The 27983-nt window shown below is 33.0% G+C and overlaps 4 protein-coding genes across 4 annotated transcripts; 2 read left to right on the forward strand and 2 right to left on the reverse strand.

Moving 5' to 3' along the window:
* The first annotated feature begins 867 nt into the window (after nt 1–867).
* Nucleotides 868–9440, forward strand: LOC128184510 (uncharacterized). Its single transcript, XM_052854031.1, has 9 exons — nt 868–1214; nt 2067–2174; nt 2951–3102; nt 3394–3552; nt 3693–3802; nt 6731–6842; nt 7572–7699; nt 8632–8779; nt 9248–9440. Exons 1-9 carry the CDS (start codon nt 888–890, stop codon nt 9285–9287), a joined length of 1284 nt encoding a protein of 427 aa, XP_052709991.1. The 5' UTR covers nt 868–887; the 3' UTR covers nt 9288–9440.
* A 927-nt stretch (nt 9441–10367) lies between these two features.
* On the reverse strand, nt 10368–14463 carry LOC128184509 (uncharacterized). Its single transcript, XM_052854030.1, has 4 exons — nt 14351–14463; nt 13705–13794; nt 13217–13347; nt 10368–12966 (listed from the first exon to the last, which is right to left on the reverse strand). The coding sequence occupies exons 2-4, from the start codon at nt 13742–13744 to the stop codon at nt 12577–12579; spliced, it is 561 nt and encodes a 186-aa protein (XP_052709990.1). The 5' UTR covers nt 13745–13794; nt 14351–14463; the 3' UTR covers nt 10368–12576.
* A 2288-nt stretch (nt 14464–16751) lies between these two features.
* On the forward strand, nt 16752–20497 carry LOC128185479 (prostamide/prostaglandin F synthase-like; the record flags this gene model as incomplete). Its single annotated transcript, XM_052855067.1, has 5 exons — nt 16752–16887; nt 17762–17813; nt 17932–17995; nt 18205–18280; nt 18959–20497. Coding segments are annotated over 5 exons (465 nt in total), but the record flags the coding sequence as incomplete, so codon positions are not given.
* Nucleotides 20498–20524: 27 nt separating this feature from the next.
* On the reverse strand, nt 20525–27597 carry LOC128183864 (uncharacterized). The gene is made up of 9 exons (XM_052853056.1): nt 27480–27597; nt 26698–26780; nt 25500–25538; nt 24981–25031; nt 24751–24894; nt 24470–24615; nt 23091–23235; nt 22838–22919; nt 20525–22738 (listed from the first exon to the last, which is right to left on the reverse strand). Exons 2-9 carry the CDS (start codon nt 26756–26758, stop codon nt 22639–22641), a joined length of 768 nt encoding a protein of 255 aa, XP_052709016.1. The 5' UTR covers nt 26759–26780; nt 27480–27597; the 3' UTR covers nt 20525–22638.
* Between the last annotated feature and the right edge of the window lie 386 nt (nt 27598–27983).

Consider the following 27983-nt stretch of genomic DNA (forward strand, 5'->3'; position numbering starts at 1 on the left):
CAAACGGAACCACCATTTTCACTTTATCCAAACACGTCACTACCGGCGCGGATACACGACAGTGATAAAGATGTCGTGCAAATTCCTTGAAAATATATTTGATACGTTGTTATAATGATATGCAAAACAAAAAGCTACAAGCTTTTGTAAATATTTAGAAAGTTAAACCTACCTCTTTCAAGAACCTCCGTATAGATTGGAAAGTGATGCCTTCCCAAGAACTGGTAAATGTTAGGTTCTATATTTACCTGTTGTTTTATATAGATCTTCGAACGACTAAACAAGTGCGCGGCCGATATGTATCTGGAATATACATTAAGACATATTTTTGAGTACACGGTCGGTAAAATCGGCAAATATCAATTGATCGAAATTACGGGGCCCCGTGTCTTAATTACTACTTTCATGCATTTTTGCTGAGAGAGATATAGATAAAAAAATTTTTTGATGAAGTCGGCCTGGAGAGAGAGAGAGAGAGAGAGAGAGAGAGAGAGAGAGAGAGAGAGAGAGAGAGAGAGAGAGAGAGAGAGAGAGAGAGAGAGAATTTTATTTCCACATCAACGGTTTAGCTCAGAACAGGTTTATTTTATCTAACCTCTTAGTTTAAATACTGCCTAAAATAAATGTAATATATATTGACAAGTAAAACTGACCAGGCACCATCAACAGGATAATTGGTCCCATAAATGCTTTACCAATCTACGTTGGACTCTATTAAAGCGTTAAAAATACTACAATTGCGGGATTCTAACCCTCTTCAAGGGTTAATAGCCTAATTCAAGATGCCGCAGTTAATAATTCAAGATGCCGCAGTTCTGTTTCATTTGTCTGTTTCAACCTATCAAAATGTATGATTTCAAATTAGAGTTATGTTTCTTTGATCAGGTATGACCTTTGGCCTCTGCTTTCATTTTCAGTTTGACATAAGATGCAACATGATTATCTATGCCTTTACCGCAGTTGGTGCCCTGTATCTCGTAAAACTTTTTTTTACTCCTGAACCAGAGCCGATTGCAGGTGTCTACAAAGTACCAGGTGCGCGATACAATGTGAAATACTGTTTCTTCAGGTTAATTCTGTGGCTGCGACAGAGGAAAAACAAGAAATTGGAGTCGACATCAGGGCAGAACGCTGGGTATGGGGTACGGTCCAGAAGCTCCACAGAAGACATGGATAAAGTCCAAGATTTGCCTAATGTCAACGATCACCCAAAGGTGAAGACCCCACCTACTTTGATTTCAGCTAAAACAGTTAAAACCAATTTATATTCTGTGTTAGTGATTCATGGAATATATTTTATATATTGTCACTTAGCTTGAAGTTTTATTTTTACTACAATGAATTTAAGTACTTATTCCTTTAAAAAATCACCTTAAAGGTGGATGGATATACAGGAAAAGGGATTTTATTCAGAATTGGTGTGTTTGTGTGGGGGGGGGGGGGGGGGGAGAGGGGGCTCTGAAAACCTGTCTTGCTGCAGGTTGATCAGTATCATGTCTGGGGGGTCTGAAAATTTGTCTTGCTGCAGATTGATCAGTATCATTCAGTTGGACGTTTGAAGAGATATCATGTGATATCAAGAATCAGTCATTGGACTTTTTAAGAGATATATGATCAAGAATCAATTGTGGGACTTTTGAAGAGATATCAAGATATCAAGAATAAATCATTGGGCTTTTAAAGAGATATCATATGATATCAAGAATCAATCATTGGACTTTTGAAGAGATATCATATGATATCAAGAATCAGTCATTGGGCTTTTGCAGAGATATCATATGATATCAAGAATCAATCGTTAAACTTTTGAAAAGATATCATATGATATGAAGAATCAATCATTGAACTTTTGAAGAGATATCATATGATATCAAGAATCACTCATTGGGCTTTTGCAGAGATATATGATATCAAGAATCAATCGTTAAACTTTTGAAAAGATATCATATGATATGAAGAATCAATCGTTGGACTTTTGAAGAGATATCATATGATATCAACATTCAGTCATTGGGCTTTTGAAGAGATATTATATGATATGAAGAATCAATATTGTTTTTTTGCAGGCTGTTGATGCTGTTTACTTCAATGCTGGAAATCAAGATGGTTATTTCTTTGTGGCAGCGACAGCACGACGGCAAAACAATCGAGTTCAGACATTGCTGTATTTACGGGTAAGGGGTAAAAATTTTGTCATCTTTTATCATTCGGAAGTCACTTAAAACACCTTGCACAATTATTTAACATATTGTGTGGGACTTATGTAAATTCTCCATAGACCTCCATGTTGTGACGTACTATTTATCAAAATAAACAATAAAATCGAGTGTAATTTTATTTTCCCAAAATTGTCACCCAATGCAAATCTCTAAGTCAGCAGTTCGAATCGCACTGGGGGTTTACAATTTTTACCCTTCTAAAAATTTTTAAAACCTATTTTTTGGTTAAATATTGGAAAATTTGAAAATTCTAAACTGGTGAAATTAATTTGATTATAATGTACTTTAATCCACATTAATATCGACATATGTCCCATACCACCTTAAAACCTGAAGTGGTAGAGGGGGTTTTTCAAAACAGAAAATCTCAGCAGGACTTCATTCTAGTGGACAAAAGTTGTTTGGGCACCAATGTATTCATGATTATCGAAATATTAAGCAAAAAGTGGTGGAAGCAGAAGCTTTTGACAGAGCCAGTATATATTGAAGTAGTCAAATTATGAACTTTTCCTTTTTTTCATAAAATGGATCTTTATGGTAAGAAAATTGTACATGTAGTACATGTCTAATGCAAGTTTTTTTTTTTAGAAAAGAAATTAAAAAAAATATATTTCAGTAATATAAGATATATAATTATTCGTAAAATCTAACTACCCGGTACATAGTAAACTTATTAATTAAAACATATGTACATGTAGGTACCCTATAAAGTTTGATCCCTGTTTTGACAGACCCCAGATCTTGGGATTCTCCAAGGCAAGTTTATGTCAGAGAGCACCAACCTGGAAGGATCAGATCCCAAATCTTTTGCTGCAGGAGGTCTGAAGCTGATCCCAGTGAAGGCTATGAAAGAATGGCAGATACAATTCTCAGGAAAAATGGTGTATGTGAAAGACCCTCCTCTCGGTTTCTGTGAAAATATCTTTAGCCATATGAGTCAGAGTTCTGGTTGAGAAAAACATACTATATACTAGGAATGTTATTTATTTACAGCCTCCTTACAAAGTAATTGCACAGTTTATAAAATGATGTGAACATCATGTTTAATTGTTTATGATTATTGTTTTTCCATTAAAGGTAAACGGTTAGTCAGTTAATACTCAGATGACGTGTACATTTCTTGATGATAATGCAACACTTGAATCATATGCAATACTTGTCACCTGTGTTTCAGAATCGTTAAGACAAAAAAGGAAGTGGATGTGAACTTTGACCTTTTGTGGACGGCATTCACTCCCTACTTTGACTTTGACACAGACATGAATCCTGTAACAATGGCTGATGCTATTTGTAGGGAGACCTGGTCCAGATCCTATTTTGATGACCTTCAGAGGTCAGGGTCATTTGTGTATTACTTAAAATTGTATCAGTGTTGAAATTTTTACATGTTTACATTTTCATACCTTAATCTTGTAACCATCTGTCCTTGACCTTTGTCATAAATACTAACTGTTTAATCCAATAACCTGACAGATCCCATCAAACGCATTATGAACAATTTGGTGACATCACCGGCACAGTCAAAATAGAGGGTCATGCGGATGTCAAGCTGAATATCTCGGGAGTAAGGGACCATTCTTATGGTAAGTATATGAGTAATATGAATACAATATAGGTGGAGTAAATATGCATTTTTGTTGTAAATTTACTCAGTGTAAACTGTATATGTATAAAACTTTGAGTGAAAACATCATTATGTAGGGGTCTAAACAAAGTGCCTTGTGTCCAAACTGTGACTCTTGCCACTCGACCAGATTCTAGTGGTTCCCAGTGCCAGCATGAATTGAATTGGAAAATTGTTAAAGTTCTCTCTTGGAGGACTGAAAAAAATATTTGACTCCAGATAATGTCATCTTATGATCTATGTTTAATTTTCAACCAGGTTTTCCAAAGGAAAAATCCAGTTATTGAAATGATAAAAATGGTGACGGGTTGGCTGCTGCCAAATGGGTACCCCTATTGTATGGATAATTCCTCCTACATTTTTCAAGATAAAAATATGTTGCTGTGCAGATTGATTGTACATATATCAGAGATGTGCATATTACTTGGATTTTGATTTTTGATAATTTATGGAAAAAATACCACCGTTTGAACTTAGTCATTCTTTGGCATAATTTTGCTTATAGGGTACCCCTATTGTTTGGATAATTCCTCCTACATTTTTCAAGATAAGGAGTTATTGTTTTACAGATCAGTGATACATACCGGTATATCAGAGATGTGCATATAACTTGGAATTTGTTTTTTAATAATTTCTCGAAAAAAATACCACCTTTTATGGATACTGTTTGCACAAAAGAAATTCTTGTTTGCTAGCTGTCACATTGACAGGCTTTGTCTTGTTAGCTCACCTGAGCCAAAGGCTCAAGTGAGCTTTTCTGATCACAATTTGTCCGTTGTCTGTCGTCGTTGTCGTTGTCGTCAGCGTCGGCGTTGTAAACTTTTCACATTTTCATCTTCTTCTCAAGAACCACTGGGCAGATTTCAACCAAATTTAGCACAAAGCACCACTAGGTGAAGGGGATTCAAGTTTGTTCAAATGAAGGGCCACGCCCTCTTTAAAGGGGAGATAATTGAGAATTTTTGAAAATTTGTTGGTATTTTTCAAAAATCTTCTTCTCAAAAACTATTCGGCCTGAAAAGCTCAAACTTGTGTGGAGGCATCCTCAGGTAGTGTAGATTCAAGTTTGTTCAAATCATGGTCCCCAGGGTTAGGGAAGGGCCACAATGGGGGGATCAAGTTTTACATAGAAATATATAGACAAATTCCTTAAAAATCTTCTTCTAAAAAACTATCAGGCCAGAAAAGCTCAAATAAAAATGGGAGCCTCCTCAGATAGTGTAGATTCAAGTTTGTTCAAATCATGGTCCCCGGGGGTAGGGTGGGGCCACAATGGGGGGATCAAGTTTTACATAGGAATATATAGAGAAAATCTTTTAAAATCTTCTTCTAAAAAATTATTAGGCCAGAAAAGCTCAAATAAAAGTGGAAGCTTCCTCAGGTAGTGTAGATTCAAGTTTGTTCAAATCATGGTCTCCGGGGCTAGGGTGGGGCCACAATTAGGGGATCAAGTTTTACATAGAAATATATAGACAAAATCTTTAAAAATCTTCTTCTAAAAAACTATCAGGCCAGAAAAGCTCAAATTAAAATGGAAGCATCCTCAGGTAATGTAGATTCAAGTTTGTTCAAATTATGGTCCCCGGGGGTAGGGTGGGGCCACAAGAAGGGGGTCATGTTTTACATAGGAATATATCGAAATTTTTTTTAAAAATCTTCTTCTCAAAAACTATAAGGCCAGAAAAGCTTAAATTTGAGTGGAAGCATCCTCAGATAGTGTAGATTCAAGTTTGTTCAAATCATGGTCCCCAGGGGTAGGGTGGGGCCACAATTAGGGGATAAATTTTTATACAGGAATATATAGAGAAAATCTTTAAAAAAATTTCTTTTCAAAACTTTATGGCCAAGAAAGCTCAAATTGTAACCATCCTCAGATAATGTAGATTCAAGTTTGTTCATATCATGGTCCCTGGGGGTAGGGCGGGGCCACAATGGGGGATAAATTTTTATATATAGAGAAAATCTTTAAAAATCTTCTTCTCAAAACTATAAGGCCAGGAAAGCCCAAATTTAAGTGGAAGCATCCCAAGATCGTAAAGATTCAAGTTTGTTTAAATAATAGTCATGGGGTATGGTGAGGCCACAATGGGGGATGAATTTTTACATAGGAATATATAGAGAAAATCTTTAATATCTTCTTTTTAAAGACTATTTGGCCAGAAAAGCCTAAACTTGTGTAGAGGCATCCTCGGATAGTGTAAATTCAAGTTTGCAAAATCACAGTCCCTAGTGATAGGGCTGGGCCGTGATGGCGGTTTGAATTTTTACATAGGAATATATAGAGAAAAATCTTTAAAAATATTCTGGGAAAGTTTTCGGTCCAAAACTCAGTACTTAGTGTGAAAGCACAGGTTATGCAGATTTAAGTTTGATGAAACCATGATTCCCTAGAGAAAAGGGGGGCCACGAAATGGAGGGGGGGGGGGGGGGTAAATTGGAATAGAGAAAAATCTTCTTACAGGTACAACAACAAAAGGGGCTTGGTATTTACCCCAAAAAAGAGGTGGATAAAAATTGGCAGATTTTCTGTTTTTTTTAGCAAGATCTACTGTACTTAGTTGTCAAGATATTTTGATACTGTAATGCTAATTTGATCAGAATTAAGGCAATTGTTGCTCAGGTGAGCGATGTGGCCCCTGGGCCTCTTGTTTTGTTCTTAATTCAGATATTTTGCAGATATTTTTCTATTTCACTGCCACATCTTTGTAAAAAAAAGTAGTGATTTTCTTGCCTACCAAGAGTTTAAACAGTTAAGAAAGGGAAAACAGACAATTTCAAAGGTGGCATAATCAACCAATATTTATGGTACATGTATATATTTTACATTTTAGCCACTTCCGATATCTCCTGTACTGTATCAGCTGATAAATGTTGATGTTGATTTCAGGCAACATACGAGACTGGCGGGATCTGTACCGGTACGCTATACAGTACTGCACATTAGAGGACAGGACGGCTATCTGTCTAGGGGTCATCTCTATGCCAAGGTCACTCTCCAGGTAAGCTCTACCTGTATACAGGTACACCTATTATCTAATGGAAATACTATGGATCAGGATATCATACATGTCAGATTAATAAATGCGATAGAAGGAGATAAGGTCAAATCAAGTATGTATTATGTAGTGTATTGCATTCAAGATGTCATGTGCCTTTTTTTTGTATATAAACCTAAACAAAAGATTTACATTGAATGAAATGTTAATCAGCTTACAAGTTACCATATATCATTACATAAATAGTGCCTGTTTGGGCATGAAGCGGAGGTTGACAATGGTTTTCGAGGGGTGTCAATTTCAACTGTTACCCTCTCAAACAGGCACTATTTATTTTATTATACTAAATGTCTTAATATTAGAGAAATTATTACTGCTTTTATATAGAAATGATGTGAATTCTACAGCAAACCATACACGCATAATTTACGCGCATGTAACAATTCGTTGTGTTACCTGTTGCCAAGTGTGTTGCTAATGCTGAGGGTAATAGAACGGATTATCAACAGCGAATAAACCAATCAGATTTCAGTATTTAACATGAAAGTATAGTAAAAGGTATTGGTTGAATTTCAATTCTTTGGTTGTAGTACATGTACTTTATAAATTGCTATAAAGAGCATGTTCAATACATGTATAATGCAAATTTTTTTTCTGTACATAAAATTAACCAGATATACAGTATTTTATTTTATCTGATGGTTTGTTAAATTAAAGTTTGTTTGAATACAGATTGCTGATGGGTTATGTGTTTCATCCGGATGGTAAACTGGACAGTGTATCTTGGTCTTCGTTTGAACTCTATGAATACGGAGAAGATGGGAATCCTCCAAAGGAATTCAACGCCAAATTTACTGCAGGTAGGAAATTTGTCTGTACTAGTACACCATCTCCAATAATTCTTGAAAATTTAATTATGAAGTGATTCAGAATGGAAATTTTCCTTCAAAGTTGAAATATTCAGCTATTTGTACAGGAAATATATGACTGCGCCCTTGAGAAAAGGGTCCTTATGACATTTTGTATAAAACAGAGAAATAACATCATAAAGAAATGATGTTATGTAAAAGAAAAAAATAACGAATAACAAATGTATTAATTTTGAGTGGGTTTGAACCATCATTTATAAAGTTATAGACATTTTAAGTTGCAAAACTTTATTTTATTGAAGCTGAAAAATCAAACCAAAATGAACTGTAAATGTTATGATATTCATACTTGCAAGTTGAAATGGCCCTATATTGTTGATAAACACAGAAATAGTATTGTGATTAATGTCTGTAAAGATTGCTTCTTTATATTGAAATCAGTATAGAATTTATGTCACCTTCAATTTGGGAGCAGTTGTTACTATAATTTGCTCCGATACTGTATCTGCATGTATTAAGTTAGCTTCTAAAACATGGCAACATACCAATATTTTAGTTTAATTTGATTGTAAACATTAAACTTCAAATTTGAACATACAACTTAAACAACAATTACATGCTGAGTTGGTTAAACAAAAACATCAAGGGTGGTAGAAACCTTGTCTGTTGTTTACCGGTAATGTTGATTTTGTTAAAAAATAAATTTTAAAAAAAAACTTTTCAAAACCACATTATGATTTAAATACTGTCCAATACAATATCTTTTAGGTTATTGGTTATCAGAACAATATTTGTCATAGAGCAACAATATTCTATCTCTGCTCAATTAGGCATACTGAAATTCTCACAACTGATAGAATACATGTACATGCACTAAACACATCAATGGTTTGAATTGATTGCAATACTTCATGCTGTTTCAGGTGGGAAAATGTATTCAATGAAGTGTACAGTTGTGGACTATGCCAGGTTTTTTATTGGAGATGGGAAGGATGCCAGGATATTTGAGCGCTTCTGTGACTATGAGGTCAATGGACAGAGGGGGTGGGGGATCAGCGAATGGGATTACAGGTCAGAGGTCATCTAACAGAGTTCAAAGTTGGGTAGTGTAAATGGGGAATGTTTTTAAAGGCATGAAATACTGGGATAATATTTGTATAGACACCATTTGGAAGTAAAATGTAGAAAATTTCAAACTGTTTTCATTATGAAAATTTAATTTTGAGTCTTTACTGAAATCCTAAACTTTGAAGCACGGTACACACATCCTGTTTATTTATTGGTGGAAACCGTCATTTGCAGTATAGTAGCTAGTTAAAAAAAGTGCAGATTATATTCTATTCGTTACATTCTTCTTTATACATTTTTATGCCTGTTTGAAATATGCATTTTTTAAAAAAAAGTGGATTGTCCCCCTTGGCTAGGAGAGACTGTATTACAATTCCGTCAAATTTTACTATACTTTAAAAAAGTGAATTGCCCCCCTTGGCTCGGATAGACTGTTAATTACAAAGATTTTTTTTTATATTTTCTTTTTAGGAACAGCAAAAAGTTTTTTGATGATGGAGAAGATATATGAAGATATATAATATATCTTCTACACAAAGTTCTGGGTCATGTTACCCTGTAAGCAAACCCTCACAGCAGTGATTATGAATGTGGTGAGCTTTGGAGATCAACCAAGCTGTACAACTGCGACAATGAAATCTATAATAAACCATTCAATGCTTGATTTTTGTCTTTTACACATACATGTAACAGGCTATATACTAAACCATAGTTGTCTTAAAGGGATTATTATCATCCATGTATATACCGGTATGTTTGTTTATAACATATTCACCAGCCAGTAATCTTTTACTAAATGAAGTTGTGTGACCTTCATCAAATAATCTTGGGTCAAAGTTAATGACACACCCCATTCCTCAGACTGAGAAAAAGGTCATGCTAAGTTCGATGTTGAGAAAGAAACTAATTATACTTTCGTACAATAAATGTACATGGGACAGATCAAATCATTAACACTAATATTTTTTATATACAGCATGAACAGGAGTCGTCAATTTTTTTCAATTTCTTGAAAATAAATGAGAAACAGGCAAAATCCTACCAGTGAGCTTTTCGAGCGAAGCAACAGGATGGCAATGAGTTTTCTAGATTTTCTTTATTTCGCTATCCAACCGATAGCTGTTTAGGATCGAGATGTGCAGAAATGGATTTAAAATGATTTTGAAGGGTAATTTTAGGGGAAAAAATGCAGGGAATTGATAAAAAAAAATAACACCTCGGAGTTGATGTCTGGTGTTCAATAGCAGTTGGAAAGCGAAATAAAGAAAGTCTAGAAAACTTGTTGCCATCCTGTCGCTTCATAAACATTGTAACAGTACATCATACCATTGATATGATCACTCTGGAAGCTAACTGCACAGGTGCTCGAAATTATCTACTTATAAAAAGAAATATATTTAACATCAAGTACCTGTGGTTAACTGGAATCAATCTACTGTCATTAAAATTTGATATTTTGAATCCACGACCAAAACATCAATTTTTATCAAGATTAAACTGGGATAGGACTGTGAAAACATGCACTATCTTTTTTCAGAGATTTAGATTCCAAATTTCTATTACATTTGAATAAATTCACTCTCTAAACTCATTGGAAAATACAAGATTTAATTTAATGTACAAATCATTATGAAATATCCTTATAAAGTAAGAAAATAAATAATATAGTAAAAACAGCATATTTCAGCATGCACATATCACAATTCACTTCTCGCATTAGTACATAATCAAATACTTGTACATTCATGTATAACAATTTATATAAATTCATTTAACACGCTCAAACAAGCAATATACTTGTAATATATATAATATGGAATGTTGTATAAAGAATACTGTCAAAGTCACTTCCAATTTACTTGTTTGTTAGTATGTTTCAAAGAGATCCAATATTTAAAAATGCCACAAGATTTAATATCAATTTAAACCTAAGAAGAAACAGAAATTTACACAATATACCTGATTGAAACTGAGAATTTCTATTGCAATAACGTACCAAATAAGTCTTTGTAAATTGTACATTTAAAAAAATAAATTTTACAAAACAATATTATAGAATACAAATGATTTGACATGGAGAGAGAGAGATAAAGGGAGAGAGATCACATAATTTTGCTGGGACTAGCTAGGAGGTGGAGAGGTACATATATTAACATTTCCTTATTCGACACATAATTAGACTCCTTTCAATCACAGTATGCTTCTTTAGATCATAACATTCACAGTTTTGTACATTCATTTATAAATTGAGCTGTTCAAACATCACTTCATGGTACATATTTTACTGTACAACTTAAGGTACATGCATACTTTATTCTTTAAGGTCAAAGTCAATAATTTGTTATACATTGCTTCTTAAATATAAGAACAAAATTAAACATGAAGAACAGTGCAACAAAAATGTTAACTTAGAAGAACATGTTCTATGACCCTTTGATTGGAGACATAACGGTCACTGAAATACTAAAGAACTTCATTTTTCACGAAATTGTCTGGCGATTCTGTCATATTTTGCCCTGCTGACATCAATCTTTTCTTTAGAAAAATCATATCACTTTTTCAAACTTTTACACAAGTGCTCAATCGGATTACGGCCATTAAATATATAGTATAAGTTTACATTAAAGGATATCTAATGCAATTCAAATTCACCTTTGTTAAATTTACATTATTGGATGCACATACACCATACATATGAATTAACCAACAAAACCACAAAGCATCTTTACATAAGCACCTTTAAAATCATTCTGAACAATGTGGCATGTCAATCTTATAAAGATTGAAATAATCCTATAAAAATTGAAATAATGTTTAATACAAAATTTTATTATTTTTTTTACATGTCAATGGTCCTCAAAATGTCATCTTGAAGTGAGTAAAAACAATATAGCTTTTCAGAATGAATAAAAAATTAATCCTAATTTCCCTACCAGTATTACAATGACAAAACTATGTATAGAAGATTGCAACAAGATAACAAATGTACTAACAACTTCTGATCCCTACCCAGTCTTTCATGTAAGTACCTGGAACACATAGTAGGAATATAACTGGGAGTGAGTTAAAAATTCAATTCTATCCCAAAAGGCAGCATACGGACGGAATCTCCCATTTTTTTTTTTTAGAACAGTTTCTTACCCTCATGGCCGTGGGATTAGTAGATTATCACATGCAAAGTTGAGAATTAGCAATAAAAAAAGCAATATATTAAATTTTATATCGATTTAAAAAAATATTGTTCTTAATCACAAGCACCTGAAGTTATATATTTTTCTCATAATAAATATACAAGGTGCCCTCTACCTAATAATACACAATATTATTAGGTAGAGGGTAAATATTATTAATTATGAGAAAAATATAAAACATCAAGTGCTGGAGTTATTAATATTTAATTTGATCTGTTTTCAAATATTTTTTTTTTAAAGTTGTATTGTCAATCCAATTTTATATTGTAGAGTTTTAGGTTGTTTCTTTGAAGATTATCAAAAAATGCATTGTATGGTAGATACTGACAAATTTGAAATTTACAAAAATTTACAAAAAACTTTGAATTCACACTCTTTGATATTCATAAACATTTACACACATACTAACAAAGGGATCCTTGATCTTCTTTTGCTAATATAAAACTAACATTTACACACATTCAATGTACATAAAGAGGGATCTGTGATCATTCTTTGCTAATATAAAGCTAACTTGTGATTACTCTTGCAGTTATGCATATATAAGCTATGCTGTCCATGTTTGTAAACTTAATTAGACAGGTAATAATGCTTAACGAGATGGAATACTCAGGAATAAATACTAACACCTAGATTGAGACTGGTCACAGGTGTTAACACAATTTCCGGCGACCTGTTTTCTATGGAAGGCAGTGGTTTGTCAGTAAACCCAGCATTGACGGTCCCTCTCCCCTCGGGCACCAGCTCGGATACTGTAGAAATCCTACTGTCCAAGGGCGGGAGAGTCGACTTTTTGTTTGATGGTGAAGGCATGCTCACATTACTGCCTATTTGAATTGTGCTGCTCCCTGTAGCTTTGTCTGTTTGCGTGTCCCCTATTTCCCCCACTCTACCACTCTGGGGGAGGGTGCCACCATCTGACTCTGTCTCTCCAGAACTTGCTGTTGTGCCTTGGGTTACTGTACTTGGTTCCTGTCTTGGGTAATTGCCTCTAACTGCCTGTAAATTAATATTATATGCATTTGACGTATACCAAATACTTGATGATCCAACATTAAAACGGACAAGACTTTGTAGAAAACAACCGTCTTACATTCAGTACAATATTTAAAAGCATAATTGGTATCTGTATATACTGGTACAAAATCCTTGCATTTCATACAATAAATTAGAAGTAACAAAAATTTACCAAAACTTTATCATAACCAAATATCAAGCAGATTTTAAAATGTCATTGTATATATCATACTGTATCATAAACTCTTGGGACTCTTCTGTGATATTTCTTGTAGGCATCACAGCAAATAAATATCATGATTGAGGCAAAGACCAGAGTAGTACTGGAGAAGGTAATGATCCATATCACTCCTCCACCAAGGCCTGAAATGTAGCATGGTAACAATATATATATAGTTATATCACATATATCTTGTCTATAAAGATTTAAAGTTCTCTAATCCTCAGAGTACTTTTTTCATCTTAAAATGTTATTTGTCTTTGGGGATAGTTAAGTTGATTTGGATTTCTAAATGTCTGGATTAAGACAAAATACAATTTTCACTAAAGGTCTTGGAACTGTCAAATACTTCTTTGTTTTGTATGTGTGAACTTTAAGAAATCACTTTCGTAAATTCTTGTTCTTAGTACAGTGTAATGTATCAAATTATCATTAGCTTATCTTGACCTGTTTTCTATCTCTAGACAGTATTTGTGAATAATACATGTAGTATCAAATACCATCTTCAGATGAGCTGCTAGAGGTACCATTAGATGACATGAAATATGGGTCAGGATTAAAAATCGACAAACAGCATTATAACATCAAATCTGAAAAACAAAGAAATTAAAATTTCACTATGATATGACAGAAAGATTTTTTCCATACAATACATGACAAAGATTTGAGGAAACTTTGTCGATTCCTCCATTAAGTCAACGTGCAAGATTTTTAACATGATTGTCACTGTTACCAACTCTGAAATAAAGAACTCTTATTGTATCAATTTGTCCAGGCCATAGGAAATAGTAACCCAGTTATCTTGATGCATTACTGTATAACAGTATTATAGGAGCAGAGGGTAGAACATGTACAATGGGTCTTTTTTAGCATGCCAGCGGAAATGACAATTTGTCAAATTAAGGTGGTTTTTTTTTTAAGATTACGTATTTTTGTTATCATCAAATTGACAAAAGCTTGGGGAATCAACAAACTGTATCTATAGACACCCGCAGTATTGCGAAATTAACCTGTTAACTACTTTGGGAATCGAATATTGAATGAGTTTACCTACCCATCCTGAATAAAAACGGTTGACATTTTGATTTAATGAAGACTAGAAATCCATATTTACGACAAACAACTGTGAATAAAGTGCAAAATCACCTGTTTTCAGCTTCAGGTTCCTGTTCTGAAGTTTTCCTGAAAATCTGTTTACAACAGCCGACAACATCAGGTTCTTCGATGGAAACAAACGATTAATGTAAAAATAATATTAAACAAAATGTTTAAGTGACTAAGATGTGATAAGATAAACAATTTGAACACATAAATTTCGTGAAAGAATATTTTTTCTTTCATATATCATTAAAAAACACATATAAAATAAAAGAAATTCCACTTCTGTTCAATTTTTGAATCAATTTTATCGCTGGATATCTTTAAATAAATTGACATGCCATTGATTATAACAAATAAAATGTACGACCTATTAATATAATACTACTTCCGGTTTTCTGCTACTTCTTACGTAACTTTTTACAGAGGGGCAGTGGCAACATGCAATGACCATGGATTTAAACAAAATAAAGAACAATTTAGTGAAAAGTGTCGCAACTGGCGAGGTAGGTTTTATTTGCAATATTTTGACCAGTTTTCTGTAGTTTTGTGTGCTCTTATTTGTTTGCATGCCTGACATGCTCTTGATGACTGTTAATCACATGTTACCTGTGAAGAGAAGCCTCGCCGTCTATGAGATCGATCAGCCCGATATATTTCTATAGCCAGTTAGTAACAAATTTAATAAGGGTTTTGGTTTCCTGCGGACTATCAAGTGGGACATATATGAACAAAAATTGAAGATCTTCCCAAAACCATGTGAAAGTACCCTGAATTACATCTCGTCCAATTTCATACAAACTCTTCGAAATTATCATTTTACCTTTCAAATACTCTTTGATAATCCTTGCTGCTCCCTTGTTTATGAACAATGTTTTGTTGCTTATCAATTTCAAACGTTTTTACCCTTTCGTCTGCAGAGGTAACACTGTTATGTCAATTTATAGGACAACCACTCTAATTTAAAAGTTATTCCAAAGGGCATCTATTCTTAATATTTAAAAACTTTTGGAACACAGTTTCTATATTAGATAATATGAAATAGTGAAATGAGTAGGCCATATTGGCATACTATTCTCACCAGACAGACATACATGTAGAGATATATCCTGTTGTCATTATATATTTACCAATAAAAGTGTGACTTTTCAGTCTGAGGGAAAACAATAGTACTTGTATATGCATCTTCATGGTTTTTTACTCATTTTCTACACAGAAACACTCCATGTGGACTTTTAACATTTTTTATTCTATAATTCAATCTTGTAGCAAAACTTACATTGAAAAATATTTGTTGATAACTGGAGTTACCCAATATAGATGCAGTGACAACTCAAAATGATTATAAGGAAACATAAGATAAAAAAATAGATAATGATTTTTTTTTTAAAAATCTGGAATATCTATATAGTCTTAAAAACCTGTTAGGCGTAGTTGATAACTTCTTATGGTACTACACTGTGTCTTAAGATTCCTCAATTAATATATTGCTTCAGTTACTTGATACTTATAAATACCTCAGGGTTCAAACAAATTCATTCAAAAGTATGAAAAATTCTGGGATTTCTCTTCTAAACACCACCTTTAGCTTATCAAGATTTGATACACAGCTAAAAATATAGGAGTCTACAAGGATTTTGCATTGCAACAGACTTGAAAGTACCTGTTATGATTATCATGATAATGTTGTAAAAAAAAGTTGGAAATATTACGGGTGACTTTCAAATGATAAAAAGATGTCAACATTTCCAATTATAGATTTTTATAAGAAACATGTATTTGTTTCTGTAAATTTTTCTGAGTGAAAAATGATAACATAAGTGTTACTGAACATATATATCTTGGACATTTCCTGTTTTATCAGTTTCGATTGCACTTCTTTTACTGGTATTTGTATTTTCTTCTAAGAATTGTCCAGGCACAGCCGTCACCAAAATTTTCAAATCACTCAACTCAGTCCTCAACTCAAATCCTTAAGGGAAAAGTGCATGAATTTGAGGCAAAAACTCAGACTTGAGGCTGAGTATTGACTTGAGGAATTTTGGTGACGATGGGGCCTGATGTGATAGAAACATACCTTTAGACAGACTATATGTACAGGTAACTGTCCCTGCATGCATCCAATCAGTGATATGCAGATTTGACCAATTGTTCAGCTTGTGTTTGGGAGATTTGCATTGATTATGCTCATTAAAATTGAACATGTGGCTAGCGGAAAAATCACATGAAAAAGGAGCTGAAAATATGTTTTTATATTTATGGTCGAAATTTTGTTTATTTGTGAGTGCCTTTAATCTTAATATCATCAAACAGATTTTTGATGCATGATTAAGAAAAGACAAAAAACTTGGTATTAATCATGATCTTTTTTTTTTTTAAGGATGTCAAGTTGGAAAGCTTTTGGGAGAAGCAGACCTGTGTGATCCTTTTCATGAGAAGGTTTGGATGACCCACCTGTCGCCTCCACATCAAGGAGGTTTCCACAATTCATCCACGCCTTGAGGCCAACAACATTCGCTTTGTTGGAATCGGTGTGGAAGAGCTTGGAGTAGAAGACTTTGTCAAGGGGGGATTTTTTCCTGGAGGTTTGTAAAATATACTTGTAAAGGTGATATGATCGATATAGAAGCCAGCCGTCTATGCTGGAATATAAAGGAGGATTCCCAAGGAAAATTCAGACTTGTAAGTTCCCATAGTAAAGTTCAGTTACTAAAAAAAAAAATATGCTTTTGACACCAACATACCCCCCCCCCCTTTCAATAAAATTTGTTTTCAGGACACCAGCTGGAAAAAAATAAATCTATGGATCTTCTCAAGGATGCTTTTGTCTGTTTATTCAAACAACTGGTCCTAAAGCCTGAAGTGTAAATAATGTTAGGGGAGGTTGTCTGAGAAGAAATTAAAACTTTTTAGATTATTTATTGAATATCAAAGTAACTGAAAGTGAAACTTAAGAAAATAATGGTACTCTTAAATGCCAAGGTATTTCAAGTTAATTGTCATTGACTTTGTGGTCAGATTAAATTTTGTGTTTAGATTAGGGATTAGAAGTCTGTCTTTTGCCATTAATGTATACAGTGTGGAATCAGTCTGGCTTAAATCCTGACCATTACTTACTCTACTTGGTCATTGCCTTCCATTTACCAGTTTGTTTGATTTAGCAGAAAATTGTTCAACACCGTTTTATGCTTGCCTCATATGCCCATAATATATCAGAGATTAAATATAAAATGATGCTAATTAGTATTCCGGTATTTTATATATACATGTATCACTGTGGTAGGGTGTATCTTTGAAATCAATTGAGTGAACAAATTTTCCTTTCAACTTATTGTTTAATATAGTTTTCTTTTGATATTACTTTTAAATTAATAGGATGGTAATGATATCATAGTTGTCTCTTGAAATTATATAAGCAGTAGGAAAGAGCTAGCTAATATGTCTGTTTCTGTTTTTTAGAGCTGTATATTGACACCAAAAAACAGTGCTACAAAGACCTGGGCCTCAAGAGGTATGGAACTTATACTGTGTACTTTCCCAATTCACTTCAGTTACTTCTAACTTCAGATACCTACTGGTACTAATGTGTACAAGACCTGTAGTTTTAGTATTTCCATTTTACATTTTAGATTGAACATTTTTTCGGGAATTGGAGCCATCTTTGCAAAGACAACAAGAGATGGTTTAGCCAAGGTAACCAAACTTATAAATATAATGCTTTTACACTTATGAAAGTTATAAAATGCTGTAACATGCATGTGTAAAATGTGTTGTAAGTCGACATTGAATCTGTAAATATATTTAATAATGAACATAGAAAAGTGATTGTTAGTTGTTATTGTTTTATACAAGATAAAGACGACTTGCTAGAGAATGTAAATTTCATTTTGTTGTGTTTCTAGGCAAAGGAGCAGAACATTGATGGGAATATGAAGGGTGACGGGTTTCAGAATGGCGGCGCGCTAGTTGTAAAAGCCGGTAAGTGCCTAGGTCGACTTTGTCCTCATGTCGACATGCAGGATAGAATTGTCCTGACAAATGAAACAATGCTTTTAAGCATTTGATTTTGATAAATTCCTTATGCTTCTATGATATTATCTTTATAAAAAAAAATGTATTTTTTATACAATTCATGTACATTGTGCATGCACAGTTTTCCAAATATTACAAAGATAAATGAAATTTTTAAAAGATATTTCTAGATTTAAACAGCATTAAATTGAAATTTGAGCTGTCATTTTAATTATTTTTTCAATATGTTTGAAGTGTCACCAAAGCATGAAATCATTTATTCAATATTCGGTAAATTAAACATCAAAAAAAAAAAATGTATTTTTTATACAATTCATGTACATTGTGCATGCACAGTTTTCCAAATATTACAAAGATAAATGAAATTTTTAAAAGATATTTCTAGATTTTAACAGCATTAGATTGAAATTTGAGCGGTCATTTTAATTATTTTTTCAATATGTTTGAAGTGTCACCAAAGCATGAAATCATTTATTCAATATTCGGTAAATTAAACATCATTTCAATAGAAGTGTAATTACACAGAAGGATAAGTTGATTGGTTCAGTTTTCTACAAACCTTGACTCACTTTGTCATTAAGCGACCTCATTGTTATGATAATGCATGTATATGATTGATTCTAGGTGGAAAAGAAGTAATATACAGTTACAAACAAGAGGACCCTGGCCTGTATGTCCAGCCTAATGATATTCTGAAGGCCCTTGGGCTGGAAGAGACAAAGGAGGCACCCAAAGTGGAGGAGGCCTCAGGGGGAGGATGATCATAATGAAAGCCTGTGTTGAGCCCCCCTTAATGGGGAAATCCAAAGGGAGGTTCCACAGGCTTAATTTTAGACACCATCTGAAAGCTTCATTGTTGTAAATTTCTGTGATTCATAATCAGATATTGGAAATTCTAGAAAGGTTGAATGTTATCATTATGAAAATGCACTGAAATAGTTGGATTTTCCACTTTCATTCTTTAAGTTTCAGATACATTGTGCATCTTGACATAATTATGAGTGTCATTATTTTTTCATTGTTCAATGTTCTTAAAACCAAGTCCCAAAAACTAGCCTAATTTTTTTTAAAGAATATGTATGACATGTGTTTTGTCTAAATGAAATTTTTCCCATTTAAACATCTTATTTTTCTGTTGTGTTGTAAAAGGAGGTGGTTAAGTATGGTCTTTAATACCTTGCATTTGTTGTTCTTTTAACAGCCAGTATGTTCGAAAAATTTGTAACTTCACAGGTTTTCTATCTATTAAGAAGGCTCGATGGTCGTGACCATTTTAAGACTTTATTGCACTCCTTTAGAAGAAGAGCTCTATATGAAAATATAGGAAAACATTAAAATTTGAATGAGAAAATATATGAGTTTTTCTTCATTAAATAATAGTTAATAGCTTAAGAAATCATATCTTAAGATTTTAAGGTATATCTGATGGTTAGTTTTGTTGAACATCCAGCCTTCTTAAAATCAGTGAAACAGGAAGTGAAACTTGTGGAGCAGACAATGACTTTACAGTGTTATTTGTACACATGTTTGTCAGTTACATTGATGGTGCGTGTGAAGAGAAGGACTTAGGGCCGGATGTTAAATGAAGTCATTATCCGCTAACCATGTCAATGGGGGATAACGACGGAGGGGAAATATCCGTCCATAAGAACTCCTCTTCTCACCACTTCAAATTTCATTCAGAGAAATGCCTTACGATTGAAGATGCAATCCCTTTTTCATACTTTTATATACTAGTATATCAGAAATTTATGTTATACATTAATTAGATAGATTTTACTTATAGCCTTTATATATAAGCTTCAGGTAAATGTTTTTAATATTATATAATGCCATATATATAATTACGTGATAATTATGCATTCCTGTGTCCGAATATACTCTTGATGCGATTTATTGTTTGAAGATGTGTTTTTTCCAAGAAATATCGAATCATTTTAATCTTCTCTCAGGGGTCTTTATGTAAACATGAATTTTGATAGCAAAATTTCTGAACGCATGAAGTCATAATTATGAAATTTTATGAAACAAAAGAATTATGATGGAAGGATATCAGAATTTGATGTCAAAATTCACTGTTCCTAATTACATTTGATTTTAAAAGGATCAATTGTTAATCTAGCTTAGTCCTACAATATCATTTAAAATCAAATGTTATCTATGAAAAAAAAAATAAAAAATGAAAATAAACAAGTTTTTTTAAATTTTTATTTTTAAACTTTAAAGATTTTAACAAGACAGATGTATAGTGACTTTTTCAAGAGGGCTTATGCTTGAGGCACATATTATATTAATAATCTACAGATTGAGAGTGACCATTGTTATGCAAAAGTACATGTACACAAAATCATAGGCGCTTCCCATCTATCGAGGCTCTATGCACTAAACTGGAGTTTGGTATGGAAAACCTTTGGATTTGTACATATATACAACTTGTCAATTCTTAAATATGAATTAAATTGCTGTTTAGACAGCTATATTGCAAACTACAAAGATGTCAATAAAATTCAAAAAATTAAAAACATCTATAATTCAAGAAAAGAAATAAGAAAAATTAATATAATTTTATAAAATAAAATGTAGAAAACTAGTAGTAAATAACTTTTGTCCATAGAACATATATCAAAAGCTAGTTCCTGTAGACATTAAAAAATTTCGTTTTTTTTAAATGAATGTACATATAATAAATATTACTTTAAACCCAAAAATTAACAATTTGCTAAGACTATGGAATTGGAAAAGTTAATAAATAGCAAATAAAAAGCAATTCCTTAGCAAACAAGCTCAGCCATTTTTGTACAAATAGCTAGACAGGATGTTATTACTCAGCCTTTTCTTTCTATATACAAAGGTGAAAATCATTATCTTGAGCTGGTCACATGATATATTTTAGACTTATTAAAAGAAAAAAAAATAACGTGTACTATTAAAATTGAGCATCAAAATACCACAATAAAACGTTTTTAGAACCATTTTAACAAGAGCTTGGACTTTGGGTAGTTGGTGTCAAACTGCAATGTGACGTAGGCCTGTTTATTTCATTGTAGGCCACTCAGCCATGGCTCTCTGAAATCAACAAGATTTGTCTGGCTTTTGAGCTAAGACTACGCAATCGGTGCATATCTCGCTTGAAACCGCGTCATTGTTAACATGTTTTGACGCAAGAATTAGATAGCTACGTCCTACTGAAAGTCCAAGGTCTTTTTAAAATGGTTCTAAATCTATGTGGCAGCAGTTCTTGAATATTGGCATTTGAGCAATTAATGACATGGAATGACGACCAAAGAAGACCAAAGAAGATTCAAAATGACAATACCCCCCCCCCTTTTAATCCTTAGAACATTTTAAAAAATAATAATCCAGTAGTATTTTACACGTACATTTAACAAGCAATAACCCTCGAATATTTAGATATTTTTATACCTAATCTTATGAAGAAATGGAAAAAAATGTATCAAAATAATTTTGTATGCTTGTCTTTGTGAAATTACATGACATTTATTACACCATCATGTAAGGGACATGATCCATAAGAAAACAAAAGAATACGAATACATCATACACTATGTATACATTAAAATCAAAACTGTTAAAAAAAAAGCACACACTTTTACATATAAACATCATGACACGCGTACGCATATCTACATTCAATGGTCACTCAAAAAAATTGCAATCATTAATATTATGTACAGATACATGATCTTTATGTCGCATATAATTGTATACCATTAACATGCTTGGTAACAGTCACAAAACTTCGTCACTCAAACCGGGTCACTTTATATGAATGGCGAACAGTTTGTTACGAAGTCGAAATTACCAATGCGATGTTCCTTACTCAATTTGAGTTTATGGTAATGTTTGTGTATGGAGCTAATAACGATGTTCCTCATATATTGTGTTCCGATCTCGGGAGTTGGCATATCAGGTCGGTATACAAAATAAATGGCCAATCCGTTAATCCATCCCTGGTACAAACATCTATCCATGCTGCGAATCATAGTTTTTAACGTTTTTCAATAAAATCTTTGTTACATAGTGTACGTATACAACACTGTAACTATCAACAGTATTCAAGACAACAATTCTGTAACAAGAATTGCCATTTGCACAATTCATTCTCGGCCATTTCCAGTACTTGCATTGTAAATTGTTTTTTCAACACGAAGCAGAACTTTCACCAAAACACACGCGCCTTTCCACAAAAACACACCCTTCCTTTCAGAGTTCCATCCACTGCCGCCTTTCTCTAAATGCCCACACCCAATCACCCGTATCATTTTATTTGTCTCTCACTGACGTCACACTTTCAGTTCTGAGAACACGTCACCATAATCTAGTCTACATGTAAGTAGCAGAACAACCAAACACACCAAAAGCATGGGACTCCCAGAGAGGGGACTGAAAGAGACAACATCACCAATTTTTACAGTTGACAATTGTAACAGTGCAGTAGGTAAAAAAAAATCCTTTTACGTCCATATTATAATCTATAATTACCTTTTTCCATTAGCTTCATTATTATCCCCTTGCATATTGGATGCACGATTATAATCAGGGCTACTGCAGTCAAGCGTCCCGTCTATAATAATAAATGTATCGGCAATAGTATAATAACACTATTTTAAATACGGATGAAAACAAATAGATACGCATGTAGATGAAGTATATACATGTATACAGTATAACCTTGAATATCATGGCACCAGGTATAAAGGATTTTTCAATAAGAATTAAAAAGATAATTACATACCTGTAACGGTTTTCTGAGTGTCACATATAAAATGCCGGGGACCGATTGTCAAAGAGCAGCTGGAGTTGCCAGGGTATGCTATAAATTTCTCTGCACAATCCGGTACTTTCAAAGACCCCTGATTTCTTTCAGTGCAAACGATTGGCTGAAATAAAATTGGACATATATATTAATACTTAATTGTCTGGAGCGTCGAAGTAATATTCTACTGGATATTTTTAACCAAAGTGAGCGCGGGTTGTTTTTCCTTGAACGTTTCTCTGAAGTATTTTCTTCACAGGAACACGCGATTTTCCGTAGGGTTTCGTATTAATTAACATTCTTAATTTTGATTTTATTTACCACAGTCGTTTAGGGTTTTGTTTAGTCAACATTCCACTGATAGCGGTTCGGTTATTTAATCAAACGTGTAGAAATCTCACACATTTAAGTGTCCAGCTTTACTCACCGATTGGCTGTTTGGTTTCAATTAATGAATTTGCATAAAAACAAATTACGAACCAAATTGTATCTCTAGTAATACTGGCCGATTCCGATCAAGTATTAATTAACAAGTGCTACGTCGCATGTAGCAAGTAGCGACATGTGTTCATTCGAACATATTCCACTCAGTCAATATTCTGATGTCAGTATTGATATACAAAACGGGCAATGGACAAAATATGGTTGTCTAACGAAATTACAGATAACAGATGTTTATAATTCATGTGCTGTAACAACGCGAAATGTTATAACAACGGAAAATGTAATAACCATCATTATTATATTTTGCGATATTACATTCTTTGTAGAGTTCAACGCAAACTATAATGAAACAAATTGTCTTAAAGACTAAATCCAGTTATGAATTTTACAATATTACAATTTACATCGAGATCAGCGCAATGTGCCCAGACTACGTAATTTTGGGACCCTTGTAAAAGCCGAATTAAATCATTCGTTGCGATCGATTGGTCAGTATCGTCAGCGTTCTTTGTGTTCTGTGTTTGCACCATATTCAAAATGACATTCTTTTCATTAAAATTGAGCAGCCAATCAATAAGTAATATGATAATCAACCAATAAAATAGATTCAACAGGGGAACTCACAGTAAATTATATGTGTTTAAAATAATGTATCTATTTCCTATCTTAAGTTAAGTCTATTTTGTACAATTTTATTTGAAGATTTGTCTTGTGTCAAAGCTAGAATAAAATGTACTGTATTCAGAAAATGCAAGGGGTCTGAATTTCGGTGTACTGAATAACGAATATAAATATAACATTATTTGCTATACCAAACTATTGCAATAATATATATACTAAAAAAACAGATGATCACACTTGAAAAGCCATATTTTCTTATACTTTTACACTTATAACTGTGTAAAAACACATACCCTGCTAACAGTGTCGCAGAACTCTCCATAGAAACCTTCTTTGCAGCGACATTTGGCATCAATAGCTAAATCCTTTGACTTAACTAATTCTCCACCATTTTGACACGGCCCAGCATGTGAGTAACTGTACCTTATGCAAAATGAAACTGAAAAAAAAATCATTATTCATTTTTCAAGGTACTCAAGTCTAAGAAATAAATCATTATACGGGTCAGTTGTACCGCTGGGGTAAAATACAATAAAATAATGGACTCAACCAATCATAAGATATGGCGTCTTACCATCGGTGTGGTCCAAACTTCCGTTTTCATTTGGAGCAGAAATCTGACATATATCAACAACTCCCAGTGTGTACATTTCGTAAGCGCACACACATTTCGGGTTTATGAAGTGGCCATTGCATTTTGTCAATTCTCCTCCATAGTCTGAATGAAAATAAAGAAACTTATTTAACAAAAACTTATTTACTTTTTTGTCAAACAATTCAACGTACTCTGATCATTTCACGTACCTGTTTCTTGGTCCAGACAAACTGTTTCATAATTTGACCTGTTGAATAATTCTGAAAACAAAAGTAACATGTGATTAAAACATTTAATCATATTCTTTTGAAATGCTTTATGATTCTAAATAGCGCATTTGTTTTATTATTATACCGCGCTTTTTAAAGCCATTGTAAAGTTATATAAGGCTCTGCTATTCTCCACAGTGGATCTTATATTGTTTCTTACGTTTTTTACGGGTTTTGTGACCTTGACATGAAAATACCACTCTAAATCTCAAACAGACTTTATATCACAATGAACCACAACGAGTAAGTGTGAAAAGTGTTGAATTCATTACATTGTCATTATGTAAATTTTGTATTTACACCTACACAGTAAATTTAAAACTTATAAATGTATTTACTCTGTAAGCAGACTTATATACTTGTTTGAAGTAAAATTAATTGTGTCTAAAGACACGATTAATAAAATTAAATATTTATGATGGATATTGAAAGAAATAAAGTAAACCAAAGGTAACATACCCTTCTCTTTTTTGATAAACGTTGCATTATATGTGCATTCTAAAAAAAGAAAATAAAACGTTAAAGTAATTTCCTCCCTTTTTCATTGCAAGAGAAAGCATGATTTTTTTAAAGTCAATATTTAATAGCACTGTAAATTACAAAAAAGGAAACAGGAAATCTCATGGCAAACTGCTGTTTAACAAAAGATAAAAAAAAAACGGTGTCATAACTTTGATCGGAGCACATGCACGAATTCACATTATTTTTTGGCCCGTGATTCAACTAGAACGTTAAATGGATTTTTTAAAAATCCACTAAAATGACGACCCATCCTTAACATCGTGTTTTGTTATACTTTCATGTTAAATACTGAAATCTGATTGGTTAAGACGCAGTTCATAATCCGTTCTATTACCCTCAGCGTTAGCAACGCACTTAGCAACGGGTAACATTAAAAAAATGTTACATGCGCGAAAATTATGCGCGTAAGGTTCGCTGTAGAATTCACGTTATTCCTATACAAAAGCAGTAACAGTTTCTTAAAAATTAAGACATTCAGTATAACAAAATAAATAGTGCCTGTTTGGGAGGATAACAGTTGAAATTGACACCCCGAGAAAACCACTGTCAACCTCCGCTTCGCGTCGGTTGACAATGGTTTTCTCTGGGTGTCAATTTCAACTGTTACCCTCCCAAACAGGCACTATTTATATAATAGCTTCCTATTGTCTGAATTGACATTAACAATCTTTTGGCTACCTTCTGAGTTACACGAAAATAATTACATGTATATACAGTTTAAAATATTAGCTTGTTTACATATCAGACATGTTTTCCCTATAGCTTCAGATATTGTGAAAATTTGCTGATCGAAGGGCATGTACGGATCTAGAAGGGGGTCCAGACCCTCCTGCAAAATTCAAACTTTTTAAATTCACATTGTATAATTATTGAAAATAAGACCGCCCCACCCCCACCCCCTCCGGAAAAAAAATCTGGATCCGAGCATGAAGGGGATAACTAAATGCGATATATTAATACATATATTAATATATATATTATATTAATACATGTATATATTAATTGGTATCATTTCTTTCCTCCCTTCCTCCTTCCCTCCTCTCCCATTAACAACACGCTTAAAGGAAAGACACATTCAGGTTTAAGATTATTAGGTATAAAATTAATGATACAACGAAAAATTTCTGCAATGTACCTTTTGCCAATGCTGGTGGTAGAAATAAAAGACAGACCACTAGAATCAATCGTTCATCCATTGGAATTTTTTGGGCCTAGCGCCTGCAACAAAAACGAAAACAGTTTCCTCTTGTTGTACAAAACAGAACATTTTTTAAAATCTTTTACATGATAAACAGGTCAATTTCATGTACACTGATGACGTAAGGAACAATATATTGTGTACATTTGTACATTTCAGTTAAGTTAAACAGTTGTATAAAATATCAATATTTTCATGTAGATAATAAAAATGGAACAAACCTTTTTTATGAAAGTACTAGTATAAAATATATTGTTATCAGATTTCCCTTTCGAATATATATAGGTTATCATAATTTGGTTGCATTTATCAGTTACGTGTATATTGTGTTCAATTTGATTGGAGAACTATAATGCGTGACCTGCATGTTCTTTTTAAAAAACATTTAGAATATTACAACTGTGTGCGGCACATCATTGCTTTACCTGGTTAAAGGAATTAATAAACTCATACTATTTATAGATATTTTTAAATTCGCAATATTTTATTTGATGTTCATCAAATACAGTAAAATCAATCTTAGACATGCACTAATTTCAACAACTATCTAAATGCAAACTAAAATTATTCTCATTTCATTCGGGTTTCTAGCTACCCGTAACAACATAGAATTGGTGTGTCCAATACTATGAATTATATCCTTTTTACTTTCGTTTTCAACAACGACTGCTATAATAAATAACTTAAAGTACAGGTATTTCAATACATAAATTTCTTACATATTAAAGTTTCCATCACATAATTTGCGAGAATACAAGACGAGTTCTGTTGGCAGCCGCCGTCCAAAACGTTGGTATATCCCGGGAAAAATCTCAGGGGGGCAAGATCGACCGTGTGACGTAGGACATCACACTGCAAGAAAAATACATTTGCATATGCATTACAGCGCCAACAAAAAAGTCTTCCGCTCACTTGAATAACAAACAAAAATGATTAAATATTCAATGTTTACGTTTGTGCAGTCGGGATAAGATAAGATGCATATGAACAAATTCGATTTTATCGATTTAAACAATGTACATATAGAAACTCAAAACAAGTCACCTGACCATTACATAATCTTAGTAATGTACATGACATTTGCTACGACGTAGTCAAAACATTTTTAAAAACATATTTTTTACATGCCAGGTGAACAAGATTAGTATAGTAGTATCCATAGAGCGGTATTGTAGTTTATTTTGAGATTCTTTGATCACTCAAAATTTTACCTAAAAAATAAA

Source organism: Crassostrea angulata, chromosome 5 (genome assembly GCF_025612915.1).
Source record: "Crassostrea angulata isolate pt1a10 chromosome 5, ASM2561291v2, whole genome shotgun sequence".
Taxonomy (NCBI): domain Eukaryota; kingdom Metazoa; phylum Mollusca; class Bivalvia; order Ostreida; family Ostreidae; genus Magallana; species Magallana angulata.